This window comes from Eurosta solidaginis, chromosome 4, assembly GCF_040869045.1.
Source record: "Eurosta solidaginis isolate ZX-2024a chromosome 4, ASM4086904v1, whole genome shotgun sequence".
Classification (NCBI taxonomy): Eukaryota; Metazoa; Arthropoda; class Insecta; order Diptera; family Tephritidae; genus Eurosta; species Eurosta solidaginis.
Window position 1 is genome coordinate 159,788,025 of NC_090322.1, and position 12,154 is coordinate 159,800,178.

The window sequence follows — 12,154 nt, forward strand, 5'->3', positions numbered from 1 at the left end:
GCGACATCTGTCAAATTATTTTTACACATTTTCTTACGAGTGTCCTTATTTTCGGCGCGACAGAGCAGCACAACAATCAATCACGAAAGCCGTTGTAGCCAGATTAAACCTAATTCTATTTTTGGGAAGCGACAGTGAGTGCCGTCCTTTTTATTTTTTCAATAAAACCTTTTTATTTTTTCAATAAAAACTAAAAATGAAGTAAATAACAGATAATAAAAGCTAAAATAATTTTTTTGGGCGTTTCTTAAACATAGTTAATATTTTTTTCTAAATTTTTCACTACTGTTTGTTGTACTTTATATTGGTGGCTGCCGCTTTCAAAATAATCAAGAAGCCAATGCTTGGCTACGGTTGTCGTCAAGCATTGCTTTATTGTGTTTGTGGCCTGTAGACGCCGTGTTGAATGTAATCAGCCCTAATAGTTTCATCAATTTCTTCTTTCTTTTTTCTTTTTTCCGTCATATACTGTTATTAATAATAAATATTTTATTTGTATTAAAATTAACAGATCACGTAATATTTACAAGGCAACTTATAACTAATAAATATATATTTATCCATAAGGGTATATAATCACGTACTACTACTAAACTCAAACAATTTACAAAATCTACAATTTTATAGCTCTACTCTAATATAACAGTATTTTTACTCGTAATCGTAGGTAAGGTCATAAAACAACTAGAACTAATTCATACATTTTTTTACCTTTTTTTTATAAATAACTACCTTTTTTGATGGATCATGTTCTCTTCTTATTTAGTATCAGGCAATTAAAACTTTGTCATCGCATAATTTTCGAATTCGTTTTCAAAATAATAAATTTTTGCTCATTTCTTCTCGCAATTATTTAAATTAATCAGTACAAAACCAAACCAAATATAAATGAGCACTCATGCATGGCATATTATTTATACCTACTCTGCATTAATACAAGGACACTCAACAAAGCAGAGTATGATAAAATTCAAAATAGCAAAAGTGAAACGAAAATTTTCTTTAACAGCTTTTCATTTTCAATTTGCTCTACCCAACTGTATCACTTAGTTAATGCGATATTCTATATAAAATATATTTGCAAATGACACGCTGACTTTGTTGTGCGTTCTGCTCATCGCACAGATATGCCATTTATGGTGATAACATTTCCGGTTGTTGGTTCAGGTTCGTAGACCTCATCGTTGGTACGCATTTCGTAAGGCGCATCGTAGAATTGCTCAGCAGGTATTTGATCGTAGATGTTTTCTAAAGAGAAAATAAAAAAAAAATTAATAAAGTTTCCATTCAACAGGAAACATTTTTGCGGCCAGTAAGAAAGTCTGAGACGGTGGCCAGGTCCTTTAAACAATCTACTTCCTTTTACACTTTATTCCGTTGCCTAACTCTCCAACAACAATTAAGAATAGTTTAGTTAAGTATTTATATGGAAATGAGAATATGTCCGTGTAACAAAAATTGACATAAACTAGATGCAAAAAACAACAAAAGCAACACAGCACTGGCCCAACACCTTACGGAAAAGAAACACACAGCTGCCCTACAAGAAACGCTGATAGTTTTACTAATACACTCACACTTGTAATTGACAATGCTGATCCTGCGATGACGTAAACATTGATACTCAAATTTATGTATGTTGTTTGTTCGCTCACGCATGTCCGCATGTTCCCAACGACAGCCTATAATCATGAAAAAGGACTCAAACTGGGAAGGCTTCGGACACCTGGTACAGAACAAAAGAACATACAAGCAGATACCATAATGCATGTGAGACAGATACATAATTCTCAACGGAATTTTATGTATGCGAGAACAGATTATCCGATTTAATCATGTTGTCACTACTGACTGTCATATGGCAATCAAATGATTATCACGGTTGTTTTGTTATTTTTTAAATTCCGCCATTTTCAAACGACGAAAACCATATAAAAAATAAGTCTAAAAAAATTAAAAAGAGAGCATTTCAAAGCTCCATGCTAAAAGAAAAAAACTCTAAAATAATATTAAAAAATACCAAAAGCTGTCGGAATGTATGGGGCGCACTCAAAAAATTGATACGCGAAAAATAATAGTGGTTAGTGGTGATTCATTTTTAAATGTGTTTCCGCATGAGGAAAGCGCTCTTCTGTTGTTTTGTTATTTTCTGAATTTAAATTGAACATTTTGAACTCGAATTCTTATAAAACTATTTATTTTAAACAAATAAGAAACACGTATGCTTTTATCACGTAGAAAATTAAAAACGTAATGAAATAAAGTAAATAAAAAGCAAAAAGCATTGTTTCATTTTTGGCGGAATATAACAATGGTCATTTATGATAGTATAACAGTCAAACCTGATATTTACAGTAAACTATCATTTATGACACTTTTTGATAGTTAGAGTGTCAGCACTGATCGAGGAAAAGGAATGAGAGTGAGCAGTACGGCTATATACTTAATCAGTAGGCCATGTTAGTGTATAAGAAGGAGACAAAAACTAACACGTACACAGTTGTTTACATCACATTTGCGCAAGTGCCCTTAAGTTTGTGATAGAGAGTTTGTATGAGGCGCTGATCGTTAGGTTGGCATTGCTGACAATCAGATGATAGTCATATGATAGTCAGTGTTCTTGTGGAGAACAGAACGCGTAGAAGGATGGCACTAGAGGGACTGTGCATACAACAAAAACTACCAACAACGATTAACTTTAAAGAGGACGTTGATAATATTAATTGTGCCTATGCGACGTCAATAACAAACAATGTCTGGAGGTGACAAGTGCAATATTGTTTTTAATGTTAATAGACGGTATTTTAATGTAGTAAATGTCGGTGTGATTTTTAATTATTGTTCTTATTTGTTTGTTATTAATATGTGTACTTATATTTTTAAAGAAATGTGACAAAAACCACTGGTTTAAAAAATGTAAGTGATTCAATATTCAGCATTAATACCAATTATTGTATTTGTAACATATACGTTTTTCGTATTTAATAAATAGATTCCCTGAGGAAGACACGAAAATATGTCGAAACGCATCGGAAATAAAAAAATAAACTTGTTTTATTTAATTAAATCGGCCTAAAAGCTCCAAATTCATATTAAAAAATTGACTCATTCTAAAGAAATTTGGTAATAACATTAGATTTAGGACAGTAGCTATTTTATAGGCTCTTAAGATAGCCAATGGCATGCATGGCCAGCTCCAGCGGGTTAGGTTTCTTAGAATATACCCGCGATAGGTATGCCTGTCGTAAGTGGCGACGACTAAAATACCAAATTGATTCAAGGGGTTGTGTATCGTTACCTTCTCAAGAGGTTTCCAGCGCAATATATAGCTTCTTCAACCCAATTGTCGACCTCACCTACATGTGGCGAATCCTGTTTCATTAACAACCGATGCTCTGTTGACACCGAACTCCTCATGAATCTCGGGGGTGGGAGGGCGGTATAGCCTAGAAGGTTGCACGTGGCCATACCAAAACGTTCCCGAGATGGTCGGGCAATTACTTTTAGGGTGTTTGTTACCAGAACGTACCGGATTTGAATCCGGAAAAGGACCGTCAACATCGACAACACTCCCCAAGACCTTCGGGGAGTGTCCTTATAGCTACAACAAAAACAACGACAACAAAATTTGCATATGTACATATAAGTAACTATCCACAATATGTATGTAACAGCGCACGACGAGATATATAATGTTCGGTTTTATCCGAACTCCAACTTCCTTACTTATTTGTTTGGATATCTTTCTACTGATAACTGCATTTTTTTATTTTATTTCGTTTAAATTTTAAACTTAACTAAACAATAGGTCTAAAATCGCGAAATTGATTAAACCAACACCGAAAAGTACAAAAACAGAAGCTTTTCATCTGGCTTTAAAACAAAACCAAAAAGATTAGAGTCAGTACTGGAAATGTGTGAAAAGGGCTGCAAGTCATAGATACATGCTCTCAATATCTTGGAAAAGTATGAAGTTTTATGACGTGCTATCAGATCCCTCAGACGTTGTTCTGTCCTAACTTCGGCCTAGCTGTAAAACACTTAAAGAGTGTTTACCTCTTACTCTACCTCCTCCATTCTCCCCCTTTTCTTTATCGTTTTATTACCTCCTCTCCCTACGTCCCTTTCCCCCTCTTCTTCTTTCTATCACTTCTTTTCCTCCTAGCTCCCTCTCCTTCTTCCTCCATTTCTCCATCTATCCCTATCTCTCTATCTTCGCCCAACTCTATCTCCTTCTCAGTCTCTTTCCCCTTGCCTCGTTTGCCTTCTATTGTTATTTTTATTCTGCTCAATTATGTCTTGTTATTCTGATCCAACCCTTATTCCCAGTCCCAAAAAAAAAGTTACTGGGATGCGTGGTCTCGTATATATTTACGTTAAGATTTTCCTGTCGTAGAAGACGAGTGAAACCCGCAGTACTCACATAACCGAAAGTTCACTGATTCAATAAGAATTGTTCGCGCTGAAGTCGTGCCAGTACCAGCAAGTGCTAGTACTGGATTCATATCCGGAAAAGGACCGATAATACAAGTAACCCTCCCCTTAAACTGCCGAGCCTTTGCGGTTACGGAAATTACGCGTTCTTTTGCTTAACAGGTTATCAGACTCAAATATGGTCGAAACAACCCAAAGCTTCAGATGATATCTCACTGGATAATTCTACTAAGAATTTCGTGAACTAAAAGCTTGTAATGACAACACAGAACAACTCTATTAAAACCAAGGAAATAACGAAATTTTTGCACTTGTATTTTTGGTGTAATTTGTCAGAACTGCTACGAACATTATAGATAAAAACGTTCCGTTTAATTTTTGCAGCTCCAATCACCGTTGTCAACGATAATCCACCAAGAACACACCCTAAGGTAGTGCTCAGTAAAATCTACATTTTTTTCTGACTATAACATATACATACATTTAAATTCTAACCATATCAGGTCTCACCCACCTGGTTTGCGTCCATTTGCGACACTACCATTCATTCCTCCGCGCCCATTGACTTGAAATGTATTAAAAGTCGCTGGCGGTCCATTATCCAAATTCATACGTGTATTCGCCTCCAGCGTAGAGTAAGACATTACCGACGCATTACGCTCATCTTTGGTTTCCGCCGCTTGAACATTCTCTGTATTCTTTACGGGACGTGCTTTATTACGATGCAAGAATATCAGACCAATAATAAAAAGTAGCAAAATAATAACTGTCGCACCGATTGCAACACCGGTGCCCAAGCTAGAACTCTCCTGCGCTTCAGTTGCAGCCACCTCACAATGTGGCTCATCGCCACTCCACGTTCCATCTTCTGTGCATTTGCGTAAATATTGGCCAATGCGATTGTAGCTCGGCACGCAGTGATATTCAGCGGAGCCGCCATACAAAGTTGACTCATTCACCACAATTACACGTCCATTTTCAATCATCGGGGGACGACCGCAATCCACAGCTGCATGCAGCGAAAAATGGAAAAAAAATTCGATTTAGGTGTGATAGGTAAAGAAAATCATACTCACGTTTACAGATTGGACTTTTACCCGTCCATTTGCCGTTCTTTTGACAAACTCTCGTGTCATTACCAATAAGCGTTCGTCCTTTGGCACATTTAAATTTGGCTTGCGCTCCAACCGAGTGATCGCCTGCATCAACTATGAGATTTTCAGTTATATCGGGCTCATCGCAAGTGATTTGTACACAGCTGGGGGTTTCGTTACTCCATGTACCGTCTTCATTACATAGACGGCGTGACACACCATCCAGTTTGTAGTTGGGATCACACTCATATAGCACTGCTGCACCGTAATATGTTACATTTGTGGCTAGGGTGACTTTACCATGTGTTATGTTGGCAGGAATACCGCATTCGACATCTAAAAACACAGATATTAATAGGCTATATATTTTTGTACGTCGGATATGGGATAACGAATCTCGACCGAGCAAGCTTCGTTAAATTTTGATATAATCGAGAGAGGAAAGTAGGGAATTAATAATAGATTTAGGTCAAAGCTGTTTATTCCTAAGAATAGTTCTACTTAAAAGGGTTTCGAGTTGTAACTTATAGTCTCAGCACCTTACGGAAGGAGTGGTATATATCCTAGAGAGCATGAAGTACTCATATCAAATATTAGCGCGACATCCGCTACAATTCCAAACACATTCGAGAAGTATTCTTCTCGCGACTTTAATGGAAAATAAGTGGGTAAAACTTTTCATAACCAAACCTCTATTTAATATAATTCAAAGATCACTTCCCCAGCGCGGTAGGTATGCTTATCGTAAGAGGCGACTAAAATACCAAATAGATTCAAGGAGTTGTGCAGCGCAACCCTTTCAAGGAGTTGCCAGCGCAATATATAGCTTCTGCAACCCAAGTTTCAACTTCACCTATCCGCGGCGAATCCTTTTTCATTAACAGTCGAGGCTCTGGCGACCCCGAACTCCTCATGGATCTAGGGGATGAGAGGGCAGGATAGCCTGGAAGGTCGCATGTGGCATTAACAAATCGTTCTCGAGATGGTCGGGCTTGATACCAGAACGTACCGGATCGGCATCCGGCAAAGGACCATCAACATCGATAACACTCCCCAAGGCATTCGGGGAGTGTCCTTATCTCTACAACAACAACATCACTCAAAGAAGGGTGATGCAACATGTATACCTCCTCTTTAATATTCTTTATTACTCATTCACACAAAAAAAAAAAAAAAACATTATCCAGCAAACGAGCTCGTTCTCTGTGAATAGGCTGGGATTCTCTTTCTTTTCTTATCTCCAAACTCCTTTACGGTAGTTGACCTCAGTACTTTAATATATTCCTCAATTACTCTAGCAAATTCCTTGATGAATTTTACTGCCACCAACCTTCACAGGAACCCACGAGAATTAAAGTTACATTGCTATGTTCCATATAGACCTATCTGTTAACAAACTCTCAGATATTTAGTCCATGAATTCCCACCGCTGCCACTTTTATTTCTACAACAGCGCGTCAAAGAAACCGCTTGATGAGCTGATTTTTCAGCATCATAGTTTGATTGAGAAAGATCAGAAAGAGCTCTACCCCAATCAAAATATAATAGCTACCATTCACGAGTTCGGAAGTGTTTGTTTGTGGGTCCTCCAGTGATACGATAAACCGTGAAGATTTCGGCGGGTAGTTCGGCGAAAGGTGTATCACTTAAGACTGTAGTAGTACCCACGCCTTTCGGCAGCATGTTTCGTTTTTCTTGTTCGGCGCTTCTCTCTCTCTCCTCTTCGGGTCTCGCTAAACTTTGTAATAGCAATGTATTACTTCGCTTATCTGCACAGTCACTCAAGATTGGTCATCGAATTTTCTAACGGAAGTCCGTGGAGCAATTTCAACTTGGTTTAACCATTGGGAGTTTGTGTTTTATTTCCTTACAGTACGCAGATCTTAATGAAGCCAGAATGATGCACGACTCCCTGGATAGTGTTCTTTAAGTATTCTGTAATGGTTTGAAAAGGGAATTCTACTCCACCATATTCATCCCATTGCGCTTATATATTTGATAAGCTCCCCAGACTAAGAAATTTCATTCTGTCTCGCCAGTGAGCTGACCAATGGCACGGTAGGTGCTTCACCGTTTCCGCTGCCCCTGTCGTATTGTAGTAGCGAAAGGAGGTGTTGTGTTCAAATCTCCTCCGTGTCACACGAACCTCAATTGTCCAGTGCCCGATGAGTACCGCATCTACTCTGTATAAATCCGTAATTCCATTCCATGAACGGTTAAAGATCGTTCTTCGTTGTATGGTGGCTAAACACGCTTTTAACTCCACAGGACTATGAACAGTTCCACCGATTGCTAGTCACGCTGAGGCAGTGCTGGGTTAAGCGTTCCCTGATGATTACCAGGGGTGAAAGCATCTCCTTTGTTCCAGCAGCTTCTGGAGCCGATCATCGTCCAAAATGACAAACCACACTTGGTTTTATTGTTACTGACCCGAAAGCCTGAAGAGCCGCATGTATCACTAATACTTTACATGCCTCCTGGAGAGCGAAAATCTCAGATTGTAACACGCTCGCCGAGTAAGGAAAGGAAATAATACAGAGTTAGCGCAAGGACTCCCGCTGCCATTCCGAAAGCCATTTTGGATACTTCCATGAAAATTAAGTGAGCTCCTTATATTTTCAAATATGAATGCGTCGTTTGTATTGAAGATTGTCATTTTTTTCTTCGTCTTTTTTTGCGGTATAAAAGTAGTGTATATTGAAGATTGAAGGATACGATCGTGGTCGTACGTACGATCACTCTAGAAGCCGAACTCCTGAAACTCGAGTAACAATTGGTTGGTAACAATTTGGGAAGAAGTGCTTTTACCGAATTTCAGTTCAATGGCGTCGTAAGGGGATAACTCCATGATAGAATTTACTTATACCTAGCGTTGTCTCTGTACAAAAACTGACCGTCTGGTATTGTAACTTTTTTGGAAGATGGCGATACATTCATTCTAGTACAACTTGTTCTTTCACAATTTTGTTGTTGCGGTAACGGCAAAACAAACCCTGAAATATATCTCAGAGAGAAGGTGCAACATCGCAGTTCCTCGACTGGAACAAAACGTATTGTTAGCACAGAGAGCTTACACATGTCGAACATTGTTGCTGTTTGTGACGTTATTTATTTGGTTTTTGGTGGATATTTTCCGCTCTCGATTAAGTAATTCCATCTCACCAAATTTGATTACGCCGATAGTGAATGTTAAGACTATGAGACAGTATTTGAGAATTCCTTGTCCACTTCGTTCGCTTCCCCTGTCGGTGGATCTTGCAATGTCTGCCTTTACTTCGAGGGAAGACCGGAATTCTAGGTCCATTCCTTCAAACTGTGTACCTTTCTGTGTACCTGTCTGGACGAGTTTTTACTTTTAATTATCTTTTATAACTGACTTTCACGTGGTGGGTCTCAAGGGCTATACACCCGTGTAACTATAAATCTATATTAGTATTTAGGCGCTCATCCCACAACATACATCCGCTTGCTTTACTTCAAACCTTTGTAATCCCATAGTCCAGGTTTGCGAAAATTTACTCACAGCAGCTTCCTTTATTTTCATAGCGGCCGGGTGTGCTATACCCGTTGGTTACTGCACATAAGTTAGTAACGTCGCTCAAAGTTCATTGGCGTGGGTCCAATAGCCGCTATTGAGCCAGACTGTACTATTGTACTTCCTTACACAAAAATGAGGAGGTCGCTCGTTAATACAATAACTTATCAGTTGTTATATCTCTTTATGCTTGACGGATACAGTCTGAATGCAGAACACTTGAACTTACACATCTTTTTCTTTCGTAAGGAGGCATAAGTTTTCCATTTAATTAGCAAGTTTTTAAGCTCAATCTGGAAGGACAAGCTAAGAGCCAAGCAGACACGAACTAAAATAGTTTTAGCTCTCTAGCATCTGAAAGATGTGAAAATTAAGGGGATTTACTTTCTAGTTAAGAAATCTCAATATTGAAAACTACTTGGATTGCTGAGTAAGGTAAGAGTTAATCCCATGAATGAACATCTTGTCGTATTATTATGTGAGCAATCGTGGAGTTTATATCTGCTTCCGAATTGCATACCCGAGTACATTTTAAACGGAGTGTCCTATCGCTTGATGACAACTTTTGCAGGCGTCCCAAGCAAAGTACACAGGATCCACAGAACGTGAAATAACCGTCGTTTAGAGCTTGAAGTTGACGGATCTTTGGCCTTTCACTCTCCAAATAAAAACACATTTTACACTTACAGACACAATCCGGCACCGCACCACTCCATTGGCCAGTGTCTTCGCAAGTAACAAGTGCTTCGCCAACCATCTTGTAACCACGTTCACAACGATACTTAGCCAAAGCGCCAATCCTTAAACAGAAAAGTTTATTATACAACTTTGTAAAAAAAAAATCTGAGATCTTGCACTTACTTATAAGTTTGAGCGCTATTCTGCGATGAGTCTGTAGTACGTATACGTGTGCGTCCATACATGCGATCATTTCCGGTAACGGAGACCAAACTGTGGTTAGCTAATATCGGCTCTGGACAGCGTATTTCTGCAAAGATATATATTGTTGAACAAATTGCATGCGACCACGAAGATGAAGCAATAGCATACCTTCACATTTTGGTGTTGCGTCGCTCCAAATGCCCGTTTCCAAGCATACGCGTTTGATGACGCCACTAAGCTTATGTGATTGAGCACAACTAAAGGTAACTTCCGAACCTACATAAGTCGTATTCTGCAAATATTTTATGGCACCGTATGGAAGTGGTGTGATAATGCCGCAATCAATGTCTATAAGAGTTCAGAAAGAGCTAGTAAATTTCCTTATTAAGTATAATTAAATCGAATGAGCTTTCAGCACTTACATTCACAGTATGGCGCTTCTGCGCTCCATTCTCCCGTATCCAAACACTCTAATGTGGGATTACCGCGTAACACATGCCCCGGATCACAATTATACTGTATTTTGGAGTGAACATTATAATCGTATCCCAGTACGAAGGAACCAGCCGGCACATTTGGTGTATCACATGAAACCAACTCACATACTGGCGCATCGCCTGACCATTTACCCTCTTTGGTACAATACAATTCGGCGGGACCATCCAACCAATAATCATCTTCGCATTCATATTTCACCATTGAACCAACGGTAGTTGTGGAGTTTACCAACACTGCATGTCCACGATCGGGTCTTGCTGGTGCGCCGCAATCTACAAAGCGGCATGAAGGTGGCTTACTGGACCATTCACCGCCGAGACCACAGGAAATAATCTATCAAAATTAAATAAAAGGCAAAACCATAATAAGTATGACTTGTCCGACAGTGGTGAGTTATATCTAACTTTGCGCAGTAAATTTATGAAAATAATTATAATAATTGTAGGATTGTATAATTGAAATCGAAAACCAAACTCACCGGTTCGCCCACCAATACATAACCGGTCTCACATTCATATGTTGCCGTTGAGCCAGCGCGTTTGTTCGTCACACTTACGCTGCCACCAGCGATGCGTGGCGGTTCAGGACACCAATCAACTAAACATTCCGGCTGTTTTCCCGTCCAACCAGTCAGCTCACAAGTACGATTCTCATTGCCAATGAGTGTGTAATTCTCATGACAAGTGTAGGTTGCTTGCACACCAAAGCTGTTACGTTGCTCCGAAAGCAGAATAGCGCCATGCTCTAGTTCCGGCAGTGGACCGCAATCGACGTCTGCATATTTACGTACGTATATGTGAGGTTATTGAATTTGTTTGTATAATAAAATAGCATGTTTTTCTATAATTTTATTTTTAAAAAGTAATTACTCACATTTGCATTTGGGTGCACGTCCACTCCAAGTACCGTCAGCGCGACAAACTCGCTCTGCATCACCGATCAGTGAGTGCCCCTTTGGACATAAATATGCGATTTTATTGCCTAGCGTATAATTTCTGCCCACAACGGTGGTATTTTGCTGTGAATCAGGGGAGCCACATGAAAGTGGTGCTAAATGATAGAATAAACATTAAAATCTAGTTTAAAGGCACTGTATAATTGTTTCGTGGGCTACTACACTTATACTGGGACTGTCAGCGAACTGACTATTCTAACTATTAGCAACTTATATTTATTCACATCAATTCCCTACAAGATATCAATTATTACATTTCGGTTGGAAATAAATCAGTCTCTAACTAGTTCAAGAAAATGCGAGTCCTAATATGGTAAGTGACTTGACCTAAAATGCCGCCGGTAGAGCTCATACGTTCGAACTATGTTTGTCGAAAGCATCAAAGTAAAGAAGACAAAATATCTAGTGAGATGTTTCCAGCTCAGAGTTATCCAGCCTTGGCCAAAGCACTGAATTTAAGAAGATTCTTTTTCGGACTAGTTTTATTTCAATCAGAAAACTCATATTCGAACGTAAGTAGAGCTTAATCAACAATGTACCCTCTTCAAGTAACAAGTTTTCCTCCAATCTCCTCTGGCGATTCACGTTATTTGAACAAGGCTTTTGTTCGGCTAAGACTTACAGATTTTCATCCTCATCATTTCGATAAACTTATAAATGAGTTTATGTCTTCTCCTTCCAGGACATAGAATTATGATATTCGTGACAAACTTAATATACCATTTAATTCTCATGAAAGATATAAAAAAAGTGATA

At 38.8% G+C, this 12,154-nt stretch overlaps 1 protein-coding gene across 4 annotated transcripts in view; it reads right to left on the minus strand.

Annotated features, from left to right (window-relative positions):
• Positions 1–287: 287 nt before the first annotated feature.
• The window catches only part of fw (furrowed), a 144,022-nt gene continuing 132,155 nt past the window's right edge, over positions 288–12,154 (minus strand). For all 4 annotated transcript variants that reach the window (XM_067783531.1, XM_067783534.1, XM_067783535.1 and 1 more), the window contains exons 7-15: positions 11,317–11,493; positions 10,922–11,217; positions 10,368–10,776; positions 10,114–10,293; positions 9,925–10,051; positions 9,751–9,863; positions 5,511–5,864; positions 4,949–5,443; positions 288–1,248 (exon numbers count right to left, since the gene is read on the minus strand). In XM_067783531.1, the coding sequence (XP_067639632.1) occupies positions 1,115–1,248; positions 4,949–5,443; positions 5,511–5,864; positions 9,751–9,863; positions 9,925–10,051; positions 10,114–10,293; positions 10,368–10,776; positions 10,922–11,217; positions 11,317–11,493 (2,285 nt within the window). In that variant the 3' untranslated portion in view covers positions 288–1,114. The remainder of the gene's footprint in view (positions 1,249–4,948; positions 5,444–5,510; positions 5,865–9,750; positions 9,864–9,924; positions 10,052–10,113; positions 10,294–10,367; positions 10,777–10,921; positions 11,218–11,316; positions 11,494–12,154) is intronic.